Genomic DNA, 18,679 nt, shown 5'->3' with positions numbered 1-18,679 from the left:
TCAGTCAAAAATTAGCAATAGCACAAGAAACAATTCATAAATCCTGAACAAAAATGCTGAGTCTAATAGACCATATTAAGAACTTATACCTAATTTCATGGAAGTAAAAATATATTAATGGATGATTATGAAACTTCCTACGCAGCTGAAACCTTGGAAAGTGCACAATATCTAGTTCAAGAGTGTACTTTATATATTTATTCACAAAGAATATCCCATATTCAACAAAAGATTAATCCATCCTAAAGAAAATAGGTACCTTTCCAGAATACAACTGAAGACACATCCTAAAGTTTCAATTTCTCCATAGAAGGATGCAAAAATTGTGCAATGAGTAAACTAAACACATAATAAGTAAATATTCATGTATTATTTTATAGACAGTCCAAAATCACATTAAAATTAATGCAAATTACACTTATGTCAAGATTTTCTTTAGTGAAAATAGCCTTTTTTTTCCTGCTTTCATGTGTATAATCACTAAATATTCTTTTCATGTTACGTTTGCTTTGAAAATTATTAATCTCTACTGTTCTTTGTTTCACAAAATTGTTTACTGAAATGTTCACACTCTATACATACGTACATACACACAGATATATAACACAATATTTTCTGCTGTGATTTCCCAGCAATGAAAAGCACTAGAGCCAAGACTAGAAGTAACAATGCAAAGAAGGCTCTTTAATAAGCAAGGGTTTGCCAATTTTTGGTGCAAATCTCAGAACTATGCTATATTTTCTTGCATAACACAGTTAATTAGCATTCTACATAAAAACTAAATGTGAGGCACTTACTTGTGTCCATTTAAAGCTGCATGATGTAAAGCAGTATAACCTGAACTGTCAGTGCAGTTTATGTTTGGTCCTCGCCAGATGCTGCAAATAAAGCAAAATTGTGATGTTAATTTTTTGGCTTGGCAAGTACAGAAGTGTCAGAAATTTGATCTACAATCTCTGCAACAAGTGTATGGAACCTTAAGAGATGAATTATCTTGAAAGAAACCTAAAATAGCAAATGTCATCTTGATATCAATATAATTTATTTATAAAAATAATTTTACATATCCATTTATATAACAGTCATGAACTTTATGTAGGGCAAACTCAAAGACTAATGACAGAATAGTCATTTCAATTAGATCTGTTCTCCCTCTATTACTCTGCTAATTACACTGAGGTTATAATCTGATTTTGTACTACTTTTCCAAAAGTATGTATTCATTGACTTTAGGTCAGTTAGTCTAGAGTCAAACAAACATCAAATTAGTGAGAACTAATTGTATTGTTCCAAGTGGCAGGAAATTTACAGTAATTTCACGAATACAAGCCGCACCATTTTGACTAAAATTTTGCTCCCACACCGGAAATGCGGCTTACATTCAGGGGCGGCTAATATGTGAATAATTTTCTGACATTTCCAACCCCAGAAGAGCAAATCCAGGTGTTGAGCCGAGCACCAGCCAGTAAAACCCGGGTTTACATGATTGTTACAAATTGGTTACTCTGTTGCGCAGCGGGTGGAGCCAGGATCCCTGCTGGCAGCGCAGCGGGGGAGAGAGGCAGGGCAGCTCCCTCCTTCCCTCCTCTCCCACAGCCCGGGGGAGGCAGGGGCACCGTGCTGCCAGCCCCGCGGCTCAGGAGGGAGGCAGGGGCTCCGTGCTGCCAGCCCCGCAGCTCAGGAGGGAGGCAGGGGCTCCGTGCTGTTGTCCCCGTGGCTCGGGAGGGAGGCAGGGGCTCCGTGCTGCCATCCCCGCGGCTTGGGAGAGAGGCAGGGGCTTGGTGCTGCCATCCCCATGGTTCAGGAGGGAGGCATGGGGCTCCCTCCTGCCTGCCGCCGCGGGAATGGGGGTGTTCCATCCCCTCCTGCCGCCGTGGGTTCCAGTGAGCTCCCGTCCCCTCCTACCACCGCCACCGTGGGTGCCGGTGGGCTCTGTGCCCCCCCGTCACTGCGGGGCAGCACCGGGCCAGGATGAGAGAGCCCAGAGGCGGCGGCTGGCCCCGAACGGCCCCGCCGAGCAGCAGCGCCAAGTTGGGCCACCTGGCCCCGCCTCAAGCCCTCACGGCCCGAGTCGAGCCAGTAAACCCCCACCCCCGATCCCGCGATCTGTTACTATTTGGCAACTTTGTTGCATGCGGGTCCTCGCTGCGAACAGCAGAGCGGCTTATAATTGGGTGCAGCTAATTTATGGACCAAGAACGAAATGTTGCCAACACCCGGCAATGCGGCTTATAGTCCGTGCGGCTTGTATTCGTGAAATTACTGTATTCTTTTTACTTAACTTGATGTTTTAGCTCCCACTTTAGTTGATTATATTTTTAAAATAAATTAGACATACCTTTAAAAATACGTTAATTCAATTATGTTTTGTCCTGTTTTAACCAGTTTCATGATCTATTACAGACTCTTCAAAAAACAGTAAATAACATATTTTGTTTCAAAGTGGAAAACATGGCTGCTAATCTACCAAAACCAACAACAAAACCAAACCCTGGAAAATGGATAACAGAGGTGCATTGAGAACCAAAAGGCTTTTTATCTAACTGATCACTTTGGAAACTGTATCCTTTACAAAAGCAATTTACCCTTCTGTAACAGTTTTCAATCATCAGTATTAAAACCTCCAGAGCACAAAATTAAGAGTCCTGCATTACAGTCTGTTTCCTTTCGTTTCTAATGCAGTGCTCAACTGTCATTGGCAAGCCATATTTCCCTTTGCTTCATACATTAGAATCAAGTGCTATAGTTTAAAGAAAATAATTTTAAGCTAATATGTAAAAAGAATTTTTCATACTGACATTTTTCATTATATACATCAGTAAAATGACATATTATGATTAACATATGATTTTTAAGAATTATTTACTATGAATCAGTATTTTATTACCTATAAAATAGAATATATATATATATATGCACACTAGGGAATACTGATGTAGAGTCATCTCTTTTTCATTGTGTGTATTTGAATGATTCATTAGCTCATAAACTTAAGCAGTTGTTTTCCCACAAGTAATACTGTGTGCATACAGAATTATTTGTGTGAAACATTGTGTTCTGCAGTAAGCATAATTCTACATAATGCTGGGTACCTCACTTCTCCCTGCAATTTAATTTCTTGGAAGAACAGGACTGAATTATTTTCTTGGGTGCAAAGAAGCAAAAAACAAGGTAACTCTTTAAAATATCTGCTCAGACATCTACAGATTTTTTTCCCACAGAAGGCAATTTCAGATAAGAAAAGTCACTCTAATCTTTTCAATTAATTATTTTAGCTTCATGGAATAGTAAAAATTGAGTCCCTGAACTGATAACTACTCTGTAATAGATGGATATTATTTATATGGCAAGGACAAGCTGTCTGTCTATTAGAAGGAAAGAAGTCCTTATGTAAGGTAAAACCTCTCTTATACTTTTGCACAGTGTTTATCAATTATTGTCTTATTTAATTATATTTTCATCTTCTGATATATACCAGCTTATAGGAGAATGAAGAAAACAAGAAATGGTATAGAAAGTAAGATTTAACATACTGCAAAAAACAAACAAGCAAACAAACAAAAACAACACTACCAACCAGAACGTAATTTACTTGGTTTTGATCACTTGCTTGTTTTGACTTAGAGTTGCAAAGATCAGTCTGTTGATTGTTTTTTCAAAATGCAAGAATCCACGAGTTCATATACCATTCATGATGTGCTAGGCATCATGAAAAAAAAAAAAAAATCAAAGAAAAACTAAAAACTAAAAAATTCCCACCAAAACTCCTTAAGATAATCCTCATTTTTTTCTCCCCCACTTTGTTCTTGAATCCATTCACTAATTAAAACATTGTTGTTCTTCCTGACTCTGGTCTTAGGAAATATTTTGTTTATGAAACTGTACTGATTTAAGAAGAAAAGACTCTGAAGCTTTATTAAAGACTTTATAAATGCACCTATGGGGAACTCCTCAGGACCGGCAGGTTGGGCACCTGAGATGTGAAGGACAAAAGACAATGAGTAAATGCTGACAACTCAGAGACACAAGACAGGATGGACAGGACTAATCACTGTCAGGTCTCAAGGGGTGCACAAAGACATGCTCAAAATCACAGCGTGGTTATCAATCACAGAACACAGCAAACATGAGCAGGACATGGCTGCAGGCAGCTCTCTTCCCTGGGGCCAGGGCTGAAATCCTCTCCGAGGAGATCTTGCATTGTGAGAGTATTGCAACATTATTTCCTACAAAACAAATGCAGGTCCAGTATAAACACAGGATGTTTATGCTTGATAACTGAGAATCAAATTCAAATTGGAAAGCCTGGATACAAATTCTCACATCCTAAAACTCCCAGCTTCAGCTAAAGCTCTTCTCTTGCAATTAGAACACAGCCGGACAAAAGTCCAGGTCGTATATAAGCTCCATAAAAAGCATTTGACTTCAAACAAAAGTGGAGTAGAGATTGAGAAAAAAACCTAAATACCCCTTCTTTAGTATCATAAATATATATGATATGTGAAGAATCATCAAATATATTGATTTATGAGTGTATTAAAATATCTGTGAAACCAACACTAAGGAGGATCTGGCAGAAAACAAATAGAATTCAATCTCCAGAAAAGAATATTTGTCGACAGAAAAATGAGCTCTTCAGAATACTGTTAATATTGAATATTCTCAAAAACACATTTCTTCTAGTGCTTTGATGCAGTCAATAATCAAACTTCTTAACGTGCTATGCATTAGTAAGTTAGGAATCTGTTTTCCTATGTACATCAGTAAATTAAAACCTTCCCATTACTTAATGAATTTTTTAAAAGGAATTGAACCTACTTTTTGTGCAAAAAAATAGTTTTCATTCAATGGTAAATTAAAACATGATTATCAATTAGTTTCTTCCATTACATCTTGCCAAAGTAAGGCACAAAGAAACAGAAGTCTGTTATACCGCTTACATTCTTGCTAAAAGCAGGAAGTTCTCCTTTTTACAATCTGCTCTCACTGAGGGCAAAGAATATTGACCTTATGAACTGATGTCAAATATTAACTGAAAATACTCTTTACTTGGTAAAAAAATTACTATTTTTTTCTTTTTTTAAAAAAAGGAGCTTAAATAGTTACACATAAAGAGTAACATTTTGAAATAAATATGAAAATGACAGATAAAAGAAAAACATGGTTAGTTGAAAGACTTCTTATTTTGCTATGCTTTTTGGAAAGAAATTCTTGTGAAGTGGCTGTTGTTACACACATATGAACAGAAAAGCAAGGAATAAAAGCTTTTTCCAGCTATTCATCACACAGACACACTCTCCATCAACAGCACAAGACCTGTGCTTGCAAGGTACACATAATTTCCTATCACATTTCTTCTCTGTATATATATGTGCATTATATCATTCCATTATCATTATACTATTTCATGACTATGTAATAACACTTCTGATCCTTATATGGTAGTTTTGCTAAGGTGAAAGGAAAATATTCTTGGTAAACAATGATAAGAATTTTCAAAATCCTCAGAATGCTGCCTGATGACATGACATTATGAACTTCATCCTCCTTCCATTGATGTCAGCGGCAAACATTAAGCGGTTCAGATTTACACAGCCTCTTACTGTTCCTGTGTTCCACAGAATAAATACGCATTACATGAACTTGTCTTGTTCTGAGCCAAAATCTTCCAAATTTTCCATGTTTATTGTTAATCTGACAGAAACACATTGACTAAAGTTTTTTGAGCACACGGTCAGGCTCTCTATTAGTGCTCTGCCTACATTCATGCAGTTCAGTTGTGTAAATTCAGTTTATACAATGCATATGGACAATTTTAAAGAGAATTTTGAAAACCCAAACTTCTACACAACAATATGTATCTTCATTCAGACACATAATAATGTTACTTATTGTGAACCTCAGAAAAAGAGCTCAAATTCTCTATTTTATGCACAAATACACCACATTGACTCTTGCTATACTCAATATAACCTCTTGCTCTAACCTAAAAAATTAATAATGTTACTTATCAAATATAGAAATATACCATTGCAGTAAATGGGATTTTTTTTTCTTTCTATGGATTCCCCTTTGTTAGAATCCAGTATTATGCCAAATATTATCGTATAAAAATGTATATTTCTTTTTCATGTGTGGTTTTACCTATTATGAAGACTCCTTTGCTGAATTTGAGGTACATCTTCAAATGACTTAAAAAAAAAAATTTAAATATTTTTTTAAAAATTTAAAAATATTTAAATATTTTTATTCAAAAATAAATTAAATAGTAGCAGTGGAGATAAAAGACTTTTAGAAAGTCATATTTTAAAGCCTAATAAATAACTGTGCATGCTAAAAATTTGAAAACTCTATTACAGGATTAATTTCATGCATGTGCAGTTATAGGTATTAAACTGAAAAAAGCAGATGATATTTGAGTAAGACTTCTTTGATTTTCTTTCCAGTATCAAAAAAAACCTGTTGCAGAAGCAACTGACAATATAAAATCTCAAATTAAAATAATAATAATCTTATTATTTTAATTAAAATAAAGGGAATGGCAAATGGATTATCAATCAATAATATTTATTTTATGCTTTAAAGATTATTGTATATATAATTCCAATTAAGTGTTTTTGTTCTACCAGTGCGCAATGTGACTCAAAACATTTCAATTTGGAATGCCACAGTAATTTCATTATTATAAGCCACACTGAGTATAAGCCGCACTTCCGGGTGCCAGCAACTTTTCATTCTTTGTCCATATATAAGCCGCACCTGATTATAAGCCGCACGTTACAATACAGAGTGTGATAACAGGTTATCTATTCTATCACCATCTGTTGAGGGTGGGGGCAGTGATCCTTATCTCAATGGCAGATAATCTGCTAATGGGCCATCCATTGAAACAGGCGGGCATTGTTCTTTATCTTTTCACAACCCATCCTTCCTCCAGCGGAGTCATTTTCTGCTAATGGCCATTGAGTCCCACTGTGTGGACTGATAAAATTACTTCATCCCTTTGGAAGTTGCTCCAGCCAGGGGGGAAAGAGCCCAATATTTCTTACCAAGATAAAAACAGAGGTTTTGGGACACTAAGGGAGCCCCTTTCTCCACTGGACTCCACAGGAAAACTGGATTTCTCCACATCACCACTGGACCTCCGGAGGGAAACTGCACCTTCTACAGGAGCACTGCTTCAACAGAATCACATCTGTCACTGCAAGGGACTGCAACCACCATTTAATGGGACTGCTACCAACACCCTGCCTGATGGGGTGTCAGGTTGTACTCTGACTTTGTCAGGGTTTGGGTTTGTTTCTTTGTAGCACTGTATTTCTATTTTAATTTCCCTAGAAAAGAACTGTTATTCCTAATTCCCATATTTTTGCCTGAAAGCCCCTTGATTTCAAAATTATATTAATTTGGAGGGAGGGGGTTTACATTTCCATTTCAAGAGAAGTTCCTGCCTTTCTCAGCAGACACCTGTCCTCCAAACTAAAACAGCAACTTTTTGTTCTTTGTCATATAAGCCGCACCTGATTATAAGCCGCACTTTGGGTTTGGACCAAAATTTTAGTCAAAATGGTGCGGCTTATGATTGTGAAATTACTGTACTTATTTAATCATGATCCGCTGTTTAGTTGCCTCAATATAATAATACAACAACATTCATGAACAACTATTCATGGGATTAATGATGTTACTCAAGTTCAGGTTCTAAAGCAGCTTATTCCACTTGCTTTCTTTAACCTTGATCTGTATACATTCTTGGCCTCAGTGTAAGTCTGCAAAATGGGAGAACTCCACCACACTGTTGTCTTATTTCCATACTGATTCTGTTCAACTCATGATTTCTATTTGATATATCAGGTGCAGTAAATATAATGAGTTTGATTACTTTAGTACAAAACACTTACTCATTACAATACTTAGAGCTAGCTACAACAGTGAGTACAAAAAAATTCTTTTTCCAAATGTGCAAACAGCAGGATCAACACTTACAGCGATAACTCAAGCATGGAAGTAAAAAGTGTAATTTAAGAAAACATGTAGAAGAAAGGGATCATGTCCAACAACATAAATTCAAAAAACAGTATCTTACAAGTAATTACTGTTTTTCAATTTTGTGAAATATCACCAGTAAATGAACACTGATCGATTTAACAGATTACATCTACACAGACTAAAATTTGGAGTAGGGTGGCAGCATTTAAATTTATGCAAGTAACCTTAATGTCCAATAGATAACCTCATATAATTGCTCAATACCATTCTGGCTGTTACTGTATTTTTGGTTGGAGAATGAGACCCATCATTATGATGAGTACCGTCATTAGTCCAACCTGCCATCCACAGCTTCTCCAGTGGAAAAAACTATGACAACGTTGAATACAAATGGTTGAATTTTAGGGTGTGGCTGAGGAGAGGCAGAAAGCCAGACACATAGCGATACCTAAGTCCTGGATATCCAGAGTACACTTAGTCATGATGAGTCTTACAGAGAGTCAATATGGCCTTATCCCTCAAATAACCTCAGGATAAAAGAAAAGCAATTGAAGAAAAAGGTTTTACAAGCCTATTTTGATAGAGTTAGGACTTAAGAAACAACTTTAAAAGAACTCCTGAGGGGACAAATTATGAACCTGTCTATAAGGACATTACAATTGTGAAGCATCCAAAGAATAGGTTGGAATAGTACTGACATAATTGGAAACTACACAAATTCTTATTCATGTGTTGGGTTATGTGATACACAGCTCCTGTTTATCCACAAAAGAGCACAAAGGGACAACAGAGTGGGAGAATCAAGTAATACCCTAGCCCTGCTACTCTGGAGCTTATCACTGAAGTATCACCAGTGCACTAAAAGCATTAAAGACACACTTGTTGGGGTCCCTCTCAAAACTGCACTGTGAGAGCCTCCACCCCACTGCCTAGGGGTGACACACATCAATGTGAAATAATGCTGGACAACACTTCAAACTGAGACACCACTGTCTAGGACTATGGAACATGTGGATTAAGATTTCTGATGGGGTATTTAGGGAGAAACCATAGGCAGGGAAAAGAATGGATTTAGGTGATTTGGGGAGGAGCAAGTTTGGGAAGATGGAGGGATAAGGGGACAAATAGGATTGATCACATGTGTATAGTTGGTTTTGCAGCACAATAGGCTGGTCATGCCCTACACTCAATCTTATTAAATTCTGATTCTATTTTAATGGGCAAGGGCCTATATCCTGTGTGCATGAATGAAAGCCAAACTGCACCTGAGTCAGATGATGGGTTAGTGAGAATATATATCAATCTGGCCAGAAAATGAAGCAAATGAGGGTCTGCATACCAGAAACTGGAGGAGAGACCCTGAATCAGAGGACCCATGTGTGTCCATGGAGGCTGCAGCTGTAGTGCGGGTGTGTGAGACAGTGTGCGAGACAGTGTGTGATTGCTAATGAAGACCAAGCTGGATCAATCAGCAAACTAGGTGAAGTAGCCTGGGCACCAGTTGAGTGGCTGTGTGTTTCTGAGGTTAAGACTGTGCAAGGAGGTGATGTCATGTGAGACCAGGCAAAAAGTTAACTTTTGCAGAACAAAAGATGACCAGAGGGTCATTTTGAAGACTTTCGAAGTTTTACTAAGTATTTTGGGTGTTAGCCAACTTTGATCATCTATGTTAAAAATACTAGAGAAACCAGTGGTCTTGTATGGTTGACATAGACCACTGGGAGACATGTCCTACAACTCCTCAGATTGGACAAGTCTGTGCCTATGTAATTACATGCAGATTTAGGTATTGGGAAAAAATCTACCTAGAAAAAACTGTTGATAAGCACTCCGTTTCTCCACTTAAGTATTCTGTATGTTAAAATCTAAATAAACTAAACCTGAGCAGAAGTCACATGAAGTATTTTAACTGACTTAGAACTCTGTTTATTTCAAGCTGCAGTCAATTTCCCTTGAGGGTATGTAGTTTTGTCCTGATAGTCTTAATAGTTGCATCACTTTAAATGTTGTAAAAAATCAGTTAATATGGAAAAACCAAAAGGAGAAACACGTTGACTTCAGGATGATGTCACACAAAGGAATAGGCAATCAATTAGTTATGCTTTATTCAAAAAAAAAACTGTCATATATATGGCATTTGACCTTTATCTCACCAGCCTGGTTTCATCATTCCTCATGGACTACTCATCTAGAAGTACACTGGATGAGTATACTGCATAATACTGTGGCTATATTCAGAAAGCAAAATGTTCCTGACTAGTACTGGTTAGTTTGTACAGTCAAGACCAATTTGCCTGGAGTGGTTCAAAGAGAGAAAGCCTTCATCAGTTATGACAGAAGGACTCCCCCATATTCCACTTGTCTATAGGGATAAACTGGAGTTTTGCTAAGTCCATAGAGAACCACAGTAACTCCAGCTTGTTGATGATGAGTCAGACAGATCTTTGGATTCAATCCAGAGTTCTGTCCTGGAAAATGCAATCATTCTGACAGGAAAAAATGTTACCTCTCATTTGGCATCAACCCACAGAAGAACGCTGTAGGAACAACTACTAAATTATGAACAGTCCAAAACCACATCAGCAGGCAGTAATTTTAATAAGTAAAATCATTCATATTTAAGCAACATGAATCATGTTCTAAAACTGTTCCCAATCGTATCTCCATGCATGATCTGAGGTGATCTAAGCAATCTGAAAGAATACCACATGGCTAGTGCTGAGAGATCAGTGCATCAGATTAATTGCTCCTATGAAGAGCAACTCCACACCCACTGTATCATGAGTTTGGGCTCCCTAACGTGTGAGGTAGTTGGTTCAATGTATTTTTATGAATCAGACCTATGCACTTTGTATAAGATCTACAGATGGATCAAGATTAACCAGGAACACAGCTCACTGTGTTATTTAGTATTAGACCATATCAAAGAGAATGGCGAATTGCCTTGACTAGGTCTTTTTTCAGTGTGAATATAATTACGGGTACATTCATATATTAAACTCCCTTCATAAGTAAATACTGGGTTCTTTCAACTTTTCTCAGACAACTAATATTTAGTGAAATTATATAAACAATCATTATTTTTCTATAAGCAAAACAGAAATCAATCTTTTGAAGGGTTGTGAATGCCCTTATATATCTGCTGATTCTAAGTACATCAAACTCACCAGTTGGTTGAGGGAGGGGATTGTCCCATTCTACTCTGTATTACTGTGGCCTCACCTCAAGTACTGTGTGCAGGTTTGGCTGCAACAATACAAGAATGATATAAAGCTATTAGAGAGCAACCTAAGGAAGGCTATATTGATGGTGAAGTGCCTTGAGGGGAAGCCGTACGAGGAGCAGCTGAGGTCACTTGGTCTGTTCAGCCTGGAGGAGACTGAGGAAAGACCTCATTGCAGTTACAACTTCCTCCTGATGGGAAGAGAAGGGGAAGGCACTGATCTCTTCTCTGTGGTGACCAATGACAGGACCTGAGGGAATGGCCTGAAGTTGTGTCAGGGGAGGATTAGGTTGGGTATTAGAAAAAGATTCTTCACCCAGAAGAATCACAGCACCAGCCTGACAGAGCTCAGGGAGGCCTGGACAATGCTCTCAGGCACAGTGTCACTCTTGGGGATGGTGCTGTGCAGGGCTGGAGTTGGACTTTGATGACCCTTGTGGGTGCCTTCCAACTCATCATATTCTATGATTTTTTTATTCCATACTCTTATGTGAATATAACCATGAATGCTGAGGTGTAGTATATACATCAGTTTTTTTTTGAAGAACAGAGCACATTCTTAGAAAGACCATTCGGACTCCTTCTTTTTGTAAAAATTACCTGACATTAAATTTTTCTTTTAAAAGTCACTCTAATATTACTTTAATCAGAAGTCCCATTTCTCTTTCTCTCAAGAATACAGATATGATGACATATTTTGTTAGGAAAGATATACCCTTTTTCCTAATTCAACTGACCTTGAATCTTCAGTAAGAAAAGAACATTCTTTTCTCCACAGTTCATTTTTGGAGATCCAACACAGTATTCCCATCCATCATAAATTCATGTTGTTTGCAATTTTAAACACATTCTTATCACAGAGAGGCAAAGTCAATATTTACTAGAAAAGGAGATTTTAAAACCTCTAAATGATTAATTATGCATCCTGGAACACTTACTGACATTTGTTTAAGTGGAACAAAAATTCCTGAAGCTCTGGCACTGGAAGCAGCACTGGGAAGAGTATCAATTTACATCAAAGATTTTTGAATATGGATGCTGTTAGATCTATGACCTCAATCCAGTACTAAAGATTGTTCATCTTAGAAACCAACCTGAGATGCGACTCTTTGTTATAGCTGTAGGACACACAGAACAGAGCTTGCTATATATAGAGTCTGCAATTCAGCTGGCTTTAATACCTCGTCCTCATCTGGGTTTCTTCAAAAGTAGGATAATTCTTTCAGACACTAGCAAAAGAGGCACAAGAAGAAATGCATGATTCCATTTCCTCTTGATTCTTGAAGGCCATCTCAGACCTTATTCTCAATTTATGCTGAGATATGAAAATGAGATTCAGAAATCAACTATAGTAACTTTAATCAATATAATCAATCTCTCACTATCTTGACAAATGAAAATGTAACAGATGTGAGAGTCTCACTTCTTGTGTTTGTATCCACATGATATTAAATCAGTTACACACATGATTTCCCATATTCTCAATTCAAAGCTTCCATATCTTCATCACATAACAGCAGCAATAATGTCCAAACCTTTTGGACAACCTGCCATAACCTTAGCCTGAACTCAGAGCCATGAAAGACTACAGCTCCAGTAACTTCCAAAGTATGAATCCCAACATATTAAAGCTCTGGAAGTCTATCAGTGACCTATGACATATGTAGAATGTATACATAACATTTTGCTTTCCAGTAGAATATTTCCTCAGTTATTCAGACTCCATGAGCCTAAGCAGATAATGAGCAAGGCAAGCAACATCAGAAGCCTGAAATAGTGCATTATTGCAATATAAGGTAATTGAAAGTAACCTTGGTCAAAATTAATTCAAAAGATACTAAAATTCTTTCCTCTTGTTCTGGAGTGACTTTATAATGATGAATTGTATAATGTAAACCCTATGTTTAATACCACAAATATTAAACAATTTGAGTCTGTTCTTTGGAGAAACACAGTTTCAAATCAGAGGTACTCATTGAATTTGGTAGAATGCTACCATGGAGTAGCTGCACATTGACTGCCTTCATCCAAGTGCTAACACTCTTTCTTTCCATCAGCTTTGTATTAAATTCATTAACAAGGGCACAACTTAGGAAAGACATATGAAATACATAGATAGATATGACAAATACATTATAGAAATGATAGTCACTGAATAGAAAAAAGATTAGCACCTGTTCAGATTACATCGACATTTCTTTCTTCTCTTGAATTGATAACTCCTTATCAAGTAAAATGAGGAAGTAAATCAGGGCAAAATTAGCTACTGCAATAAGTACAACTGGGCAAAACCAATCCACTGATGAATTCTTTCAGAGACTTGAAGATTGGCCTTTATCAGACATACTGCAAACCTCAGATGGAATCTTTTAATATCTAATCTTTAATACATAGAGCTACTATAATGTGAAATGTTCGAATGTTTTTAGCCTAGCATAGAAATCTGAATAAGAATTATATTGGATGAAATTATTACATGGTACAAATTACTAATCAGATAATGTTATTAACTAAAGACAGTTTTACCATAAATCCTCTATCCTATGCTCTAGCTAACTGGAACAGTGGGACAGAAAAAAGCTTTTTAACAATAAAAACATAGAATTAACGCCTTAGTTTCTTCTCTCAGCAAAATGTCATATTTGAAATAAATATCGAAGCAGAAGGATGCTACTCAGCACACATTTCATTTGCTGTGCTTTGCCAACAGAGGTCAGAATTACCTCAGCAGCATCCAAAACATTGCTAAGATCACGCCTAGAAATACTTTATCACCACAAAATTAATTTCACAAAGACAAGTAACATGCTTTAACTAGAGGCTGTAGATTCAAAGTGACATACTGCAACGGTCTTCCAAAGCTTTTGGATATATAACAACAATGCCACCACCTAAATTTCTGGAACACTGTTACTGAAATAACTAAAAAGGTCATATCCACCACATGGCTAACAAAGTATTTGGTAAGATATGCTAGCAATCATTTGGATCACTCAGAAAAATCAATTCATCCAACATGATGCTTTTCATTGAACAAAATTATTTATGACACACAGCTTAGAAGGCAAAATGTAATTACAGTAAAAATATTCAGTAAATTTTCAGTCTATTTATGTTAGAATTTAAATCCATTAGGAGTTATTGTTTCTACTCTATTTAATAGCCTTATCAAATGTAGAAAGGAAATCCAAAACTAAGAGGTTTAAATGACACAGAAGCTTCTACTATAAAGGAAGATTGGGCTGATGAAGAGTTTCAAACAGCTTAAAAAGAACAATAACACATCATTTATTTCCAGATGTATCTAAAGTGAACACTGTGTTTTATAATTTTCCAAAAACCAATTACACATGAACAAAGAAATATTCTTCTTAACTCAGACAGTTTTACTGTGGAATGTTTTCTAATAAAATGAACCTAAGACCTACTCCATAAGTATTGCAAGTGCTCCACAGAATTGCAGCTCTGTGGATCATGAACTTTTCAGCAATATTAAAACAAAAAGGTTAAATTTGAGGGAATATATTTAAAGAATTATTGTTCAGAAACTTTCAGCATCTTTCTGCTCCTTTTAATTGAACAGATAGGATACTTCACAAAATCTGTTTTGCAAATACCTTTTTGTAAAGTATATTACAAGACTCAACCATAATAGGTATAATTTAATGTCCTTTCTGAACTGCCTTTTTGGTAAGAGATACCTAGAGAATCCAAATCTGTGTGCAAATAGATTTTAAAAAAACCCTTGGAGGAGAGATTCCAGTTCCACAATAAGACACCATGCAAAATTATTCATCACAACTCTCTCTAATCTACTATCAGCACTATGATACCTGAAGGATTCATGGAACAATTACTGGGATTTTTTCAGCTGTGTTTAATCCAAATGTTCCTAAATCTTTATATAATTCAACGGGAAAAAAATCCCCAACTAAATACTTTAGATACTAAACTAAATGCATCATGCCAGGCTAGACTGGCCTGCAACGAAAAAAAGGGAAGTTATGAAATGCATGTGTGGATGGCAGATTCCATCCTACATTCCTTTACTATACATATAATTTTTATTTTTTTTTCCCATTAAAGGTCACACAATTGCAGAGAGGAAGAGATCCTTATTTGTGAAATCTACTTACTATTAACTGTTACAAGAATCCAGACACAAAATCCCCCAAAAAACAGACCCCAGCTGAATTTACCTTATTCCGAATTCACTTTAAATTTCGATTGTCTTCAATCTTGGAAAGAAAGATCTTTTACTACATCTCACTCTAAGGTCACTTTAACAAGCAGATTTACTGTTAATTCAACATTGGCAGTAAAATTATGAAGCCATCATTTCAGCAAAGGGGGCACAATCAGATTTCAGATAGTAAGAACAGGGACATTTTCCCCTAAGTGCTGGAGCCTGACCAAAACTACACTTGTCATATTTGTAGTCACACTAGAAAATCCATATATGTATCCTTCTAGTGGAATTAAATTTTAAAAGTGGCCAAGGCCCAGCTAGTTGGTAGCTCCTGGCTGGCCCCCCATGGTCCCATCACCTAGGCAAAGAAGATCATATAGATGTGTCTGACACAGCTTAAGTTAGCACAATTCAAGAAACATTTCCTTCCTAGAGTGAGGGGGATATAGTAGAAGGTAAATGTTTAAAAACCATCTAGTTACTGGAATATCCATTTCTTCTGGTATTTCAAGAAGCCACCTGAAAAGAGCGCAGAAGGAACTTGGCATCTTAAGAAGCATGAGAGTTCAACCCAAATTTATATGAAAGACCTTCAATGATAGCACACAAGTTGAAAAAACACACAGTACAGCATTACCTCAATACTGATAATTGAGACACTGAATTAATTGAGGTACATTATTAGCATAAACATTCCATATAGTCATGATTCCATAGAGACTTTGATCATGCCAGTTCAGAGTAGACTGAATGCACAGAGAATCTGTAAATATTTTTGATAAAAGCATAATCAAACAAAGCTGGAAGGTTAAGTTCTCCTTGGGCAGGGAAACACAATCCCAGGATACAGATCATGGTTGTAGAAATTCTAAAAGTATACCAATCTACAGCAAACAAAACAGAAACAAAACTTCTAACCTTTTCTTTTGTGAAACAAAAAATTTTAACAGTTCAACCAATGAAGGAATAGATGCTTATTACAGTGCAATACAAATTTTAACATAGTTGATCACACAGTTCTGCCACATAGAAGACAAAACTTCAGGAGCAGGCCAGGGAATTAAATAATTTCAGAACAATTTGGGTTTTTTTTTTTAAATGGTAAGACAAATTTTATAGCTTCAGTTTTGTAGCCATCACAGTTACAAACATCTCCACATAGAGGTAAATTGGTACAGGACCGTATTTTTAATTCTACAAACAGAAACTGGTTTTGGCTTTCCTATATCACTATATCATTCTGAACAACCTGAAATCCCTAACAGATTCTCCAGACAATCATGTTTAGGCAGTAGAGTTTTATGTACTTCTCTTCCACATAACAGAGGCATAATTGTTTCAGTCCTTATTTACAAAATAGAAGTGGACAGTCTGGGATCTAGAATGTTTCTATACTGCTGAGATCAAAGCAAAATCAACATCATTAAAACTATCTGGCTCTGCTTAGCTCCCAGAAAACATGTCATGGGTTGTATTCAGGTTAGGACTCTCTGTTCTGCCAGACCCTGAATGCCATGTCGCTTCTCTTGTCACTTGAACTCCAAACCATTTTAGGAACTCAGGCTGCACCAGCAATAGTAAACTAAACATGTTTGGAACTATTTTCTGGCACTAAGGTCATACTGGCATAGAATGCTCCACACCTACACTACTCAAACCTTCCAAACAGTATAGCTCCATCCAGAATGTCTATCAGGCCCAGGCACATACTAATTCTTCAGCTGTGCTTGGTAGCTCTTTCCTTGGGAGAATGCCACATGGCACCTTCCATTACCCCGAAATGTTAAAGTTAGATGCAGCCTCACATTCCTGTCACAAATTTGGCAGAACCTGTCTCACACCAGCAGCATTTATCAGTTTAGAGGATGCAAGAGTACCATTGCTCTGAGTTTGGGTCCAGACAGATAACGATGAGCCTCTGACCCACAGTTCATGTTTCTACTTTATGCCTTTGATTCTCCCAGCAAAGGACATAGAAGGAAGAAGCAGTGGTACACTGACCCCAATTCCTTTTTAGCTCCTTGCTTTACTGCTTGATGCCAGGATAGAGGATAAGGTGGGGGAAAGTTGTAGATGTGAATATCCCAAACAATACACCAGTGTTGTTAACTTCTTTTCTCCCTCTTCACTTGCACACTTATATTAATGGAAATTCCTAGCAGCATATCCACAACTATATATATACCTGCAAGGCAGTCGGAGTCTCATTCTGGTAAAAACTTAAAAAAGGAATCCACAATGGACTCAGGATGACCTTATTCCAGGAAAATATTGCTAATGGCTGCAGCAGCATGAATCTCTTCAACTTTTTAACAGAAAGAACAGTTACCAAAAAAGCAGTCTTTTTTGGTTCAAAAATAAAAGATAGGCAGATATAAAAATCCTTCACCCAAAAATACCTACATTTGTTCTATAAACAGGGACTCTGGAAAATCTTTAAATTGTATAGAAGGAAGACAGAAATGACTGGGTAGGGAAAAATAATTAATCCCACCAATACAAAAGCTGAAATTAAAGACAGCCAAAACTCTACTGAACTGACATTTCTCACTTCTGCTATCCCAGTCATCACAAATCAAGGAGAAAGAAGCCTTCTTAAGTGAGAGGGACCTAGATAAACATTGGAAATTTGTCCCACTTATCAGAGATATTATTTTCCATAATTAATTAGATGGTCTCTGGAAAGAAGTACAAGTTTCTGTCTTGTGAGAACAGGTCAAGGATTAAAGTGAGAGTTGGATATCCATAGCCAGGATGAAGAATATACTGAAACTAGGCACTTCCACAATACCAGTCTCAGTCATAATGTCTCTGAAAATCCCTTAAAATAGGAAAGAAAGGAAAGTATAAATCAGGAAATTTAAACAGAGAAGAAAGGAACTCCAATGCCTTATCACAGTTGAAGCAGGGAAGGAGAAATATTCTATTAATCTCTGAGACAAAGTTTCAGCTTCTGAAACACCGAGGTCATAAAATCAAAATACAGAATGCTGTCTTAAATTTCCTACTCAGTTCACAAGCCTAGAGTAGGTCAAATGTTTGAGAGTGTATTCAGAGTTTTTAGGAATTCAAATCTTTAACTGGAAATGCTGATCTGAAAGATTAGCCAGCTTCCAGTATGGCAGAGCTACATTTCCAGCTATTCATCCCAGTGAAGTTAAAAAGGTCCTCCAGTCCACCTGAGCATGAAAACTGTCACAGAAGATACTTGGAGTTACAAAGAGTCCAAACTACAGGACCATATACTGGAATTATTCATAATCAATTTTAAGTTAAAT

The 18,679-nt window shown here is 36.8% G+C and overlaps 1 protein-coding gene across 8 annotated transcripts in view; it reads right to left on the bottom strand.

Moving 5' to 3' along the window:
* Positions 1-18,679, bottom strand: part of ANKS1B (ankyrin repeat and sterile alpha motif domain containing 1B) — a 536,016-nt gene that overhangs the window by 367,249 nt on the left and 150,088 nt on the right. For 7 of the 8 annotated variants that reach the window (XM_033058235.2, XM_033058234.2, XM_033058231.2 and 4 more), the window contains exon 2: positions 798-878. In XM_033058235.2, coding sequence (XP_032914126.1) covers positions 798-878 — 81 coding nt within the window. Of the gene's footprint in view, positions 1-797; positions 879-12,306; positions 12,354-18,679 lie in introns of those variants that run through there. The other variant, XM_033058236.2, reaches the window with a different exon arrangement.

The sequence above is a fragment of the Catharus ustulatus genome, chromosome 4 (genome assembly GCF_009819885.2).
Source record: "Catharus ustulatus isolate bCatUst1 chromosome 4, bCatUst1.pri.v2, whole genome shotgun sequence".
Classification (NCBI taxonomy): Eukaryota; Metazoa; Chordata; class Aves; order Passeriformes; family Turdidae; genus Catharus; species Catharus ustulatus.
Note: the sequence above shows the minus strand (reverse complement) of the source record. Positions and strands in the feature narration are given on the sequence as shown.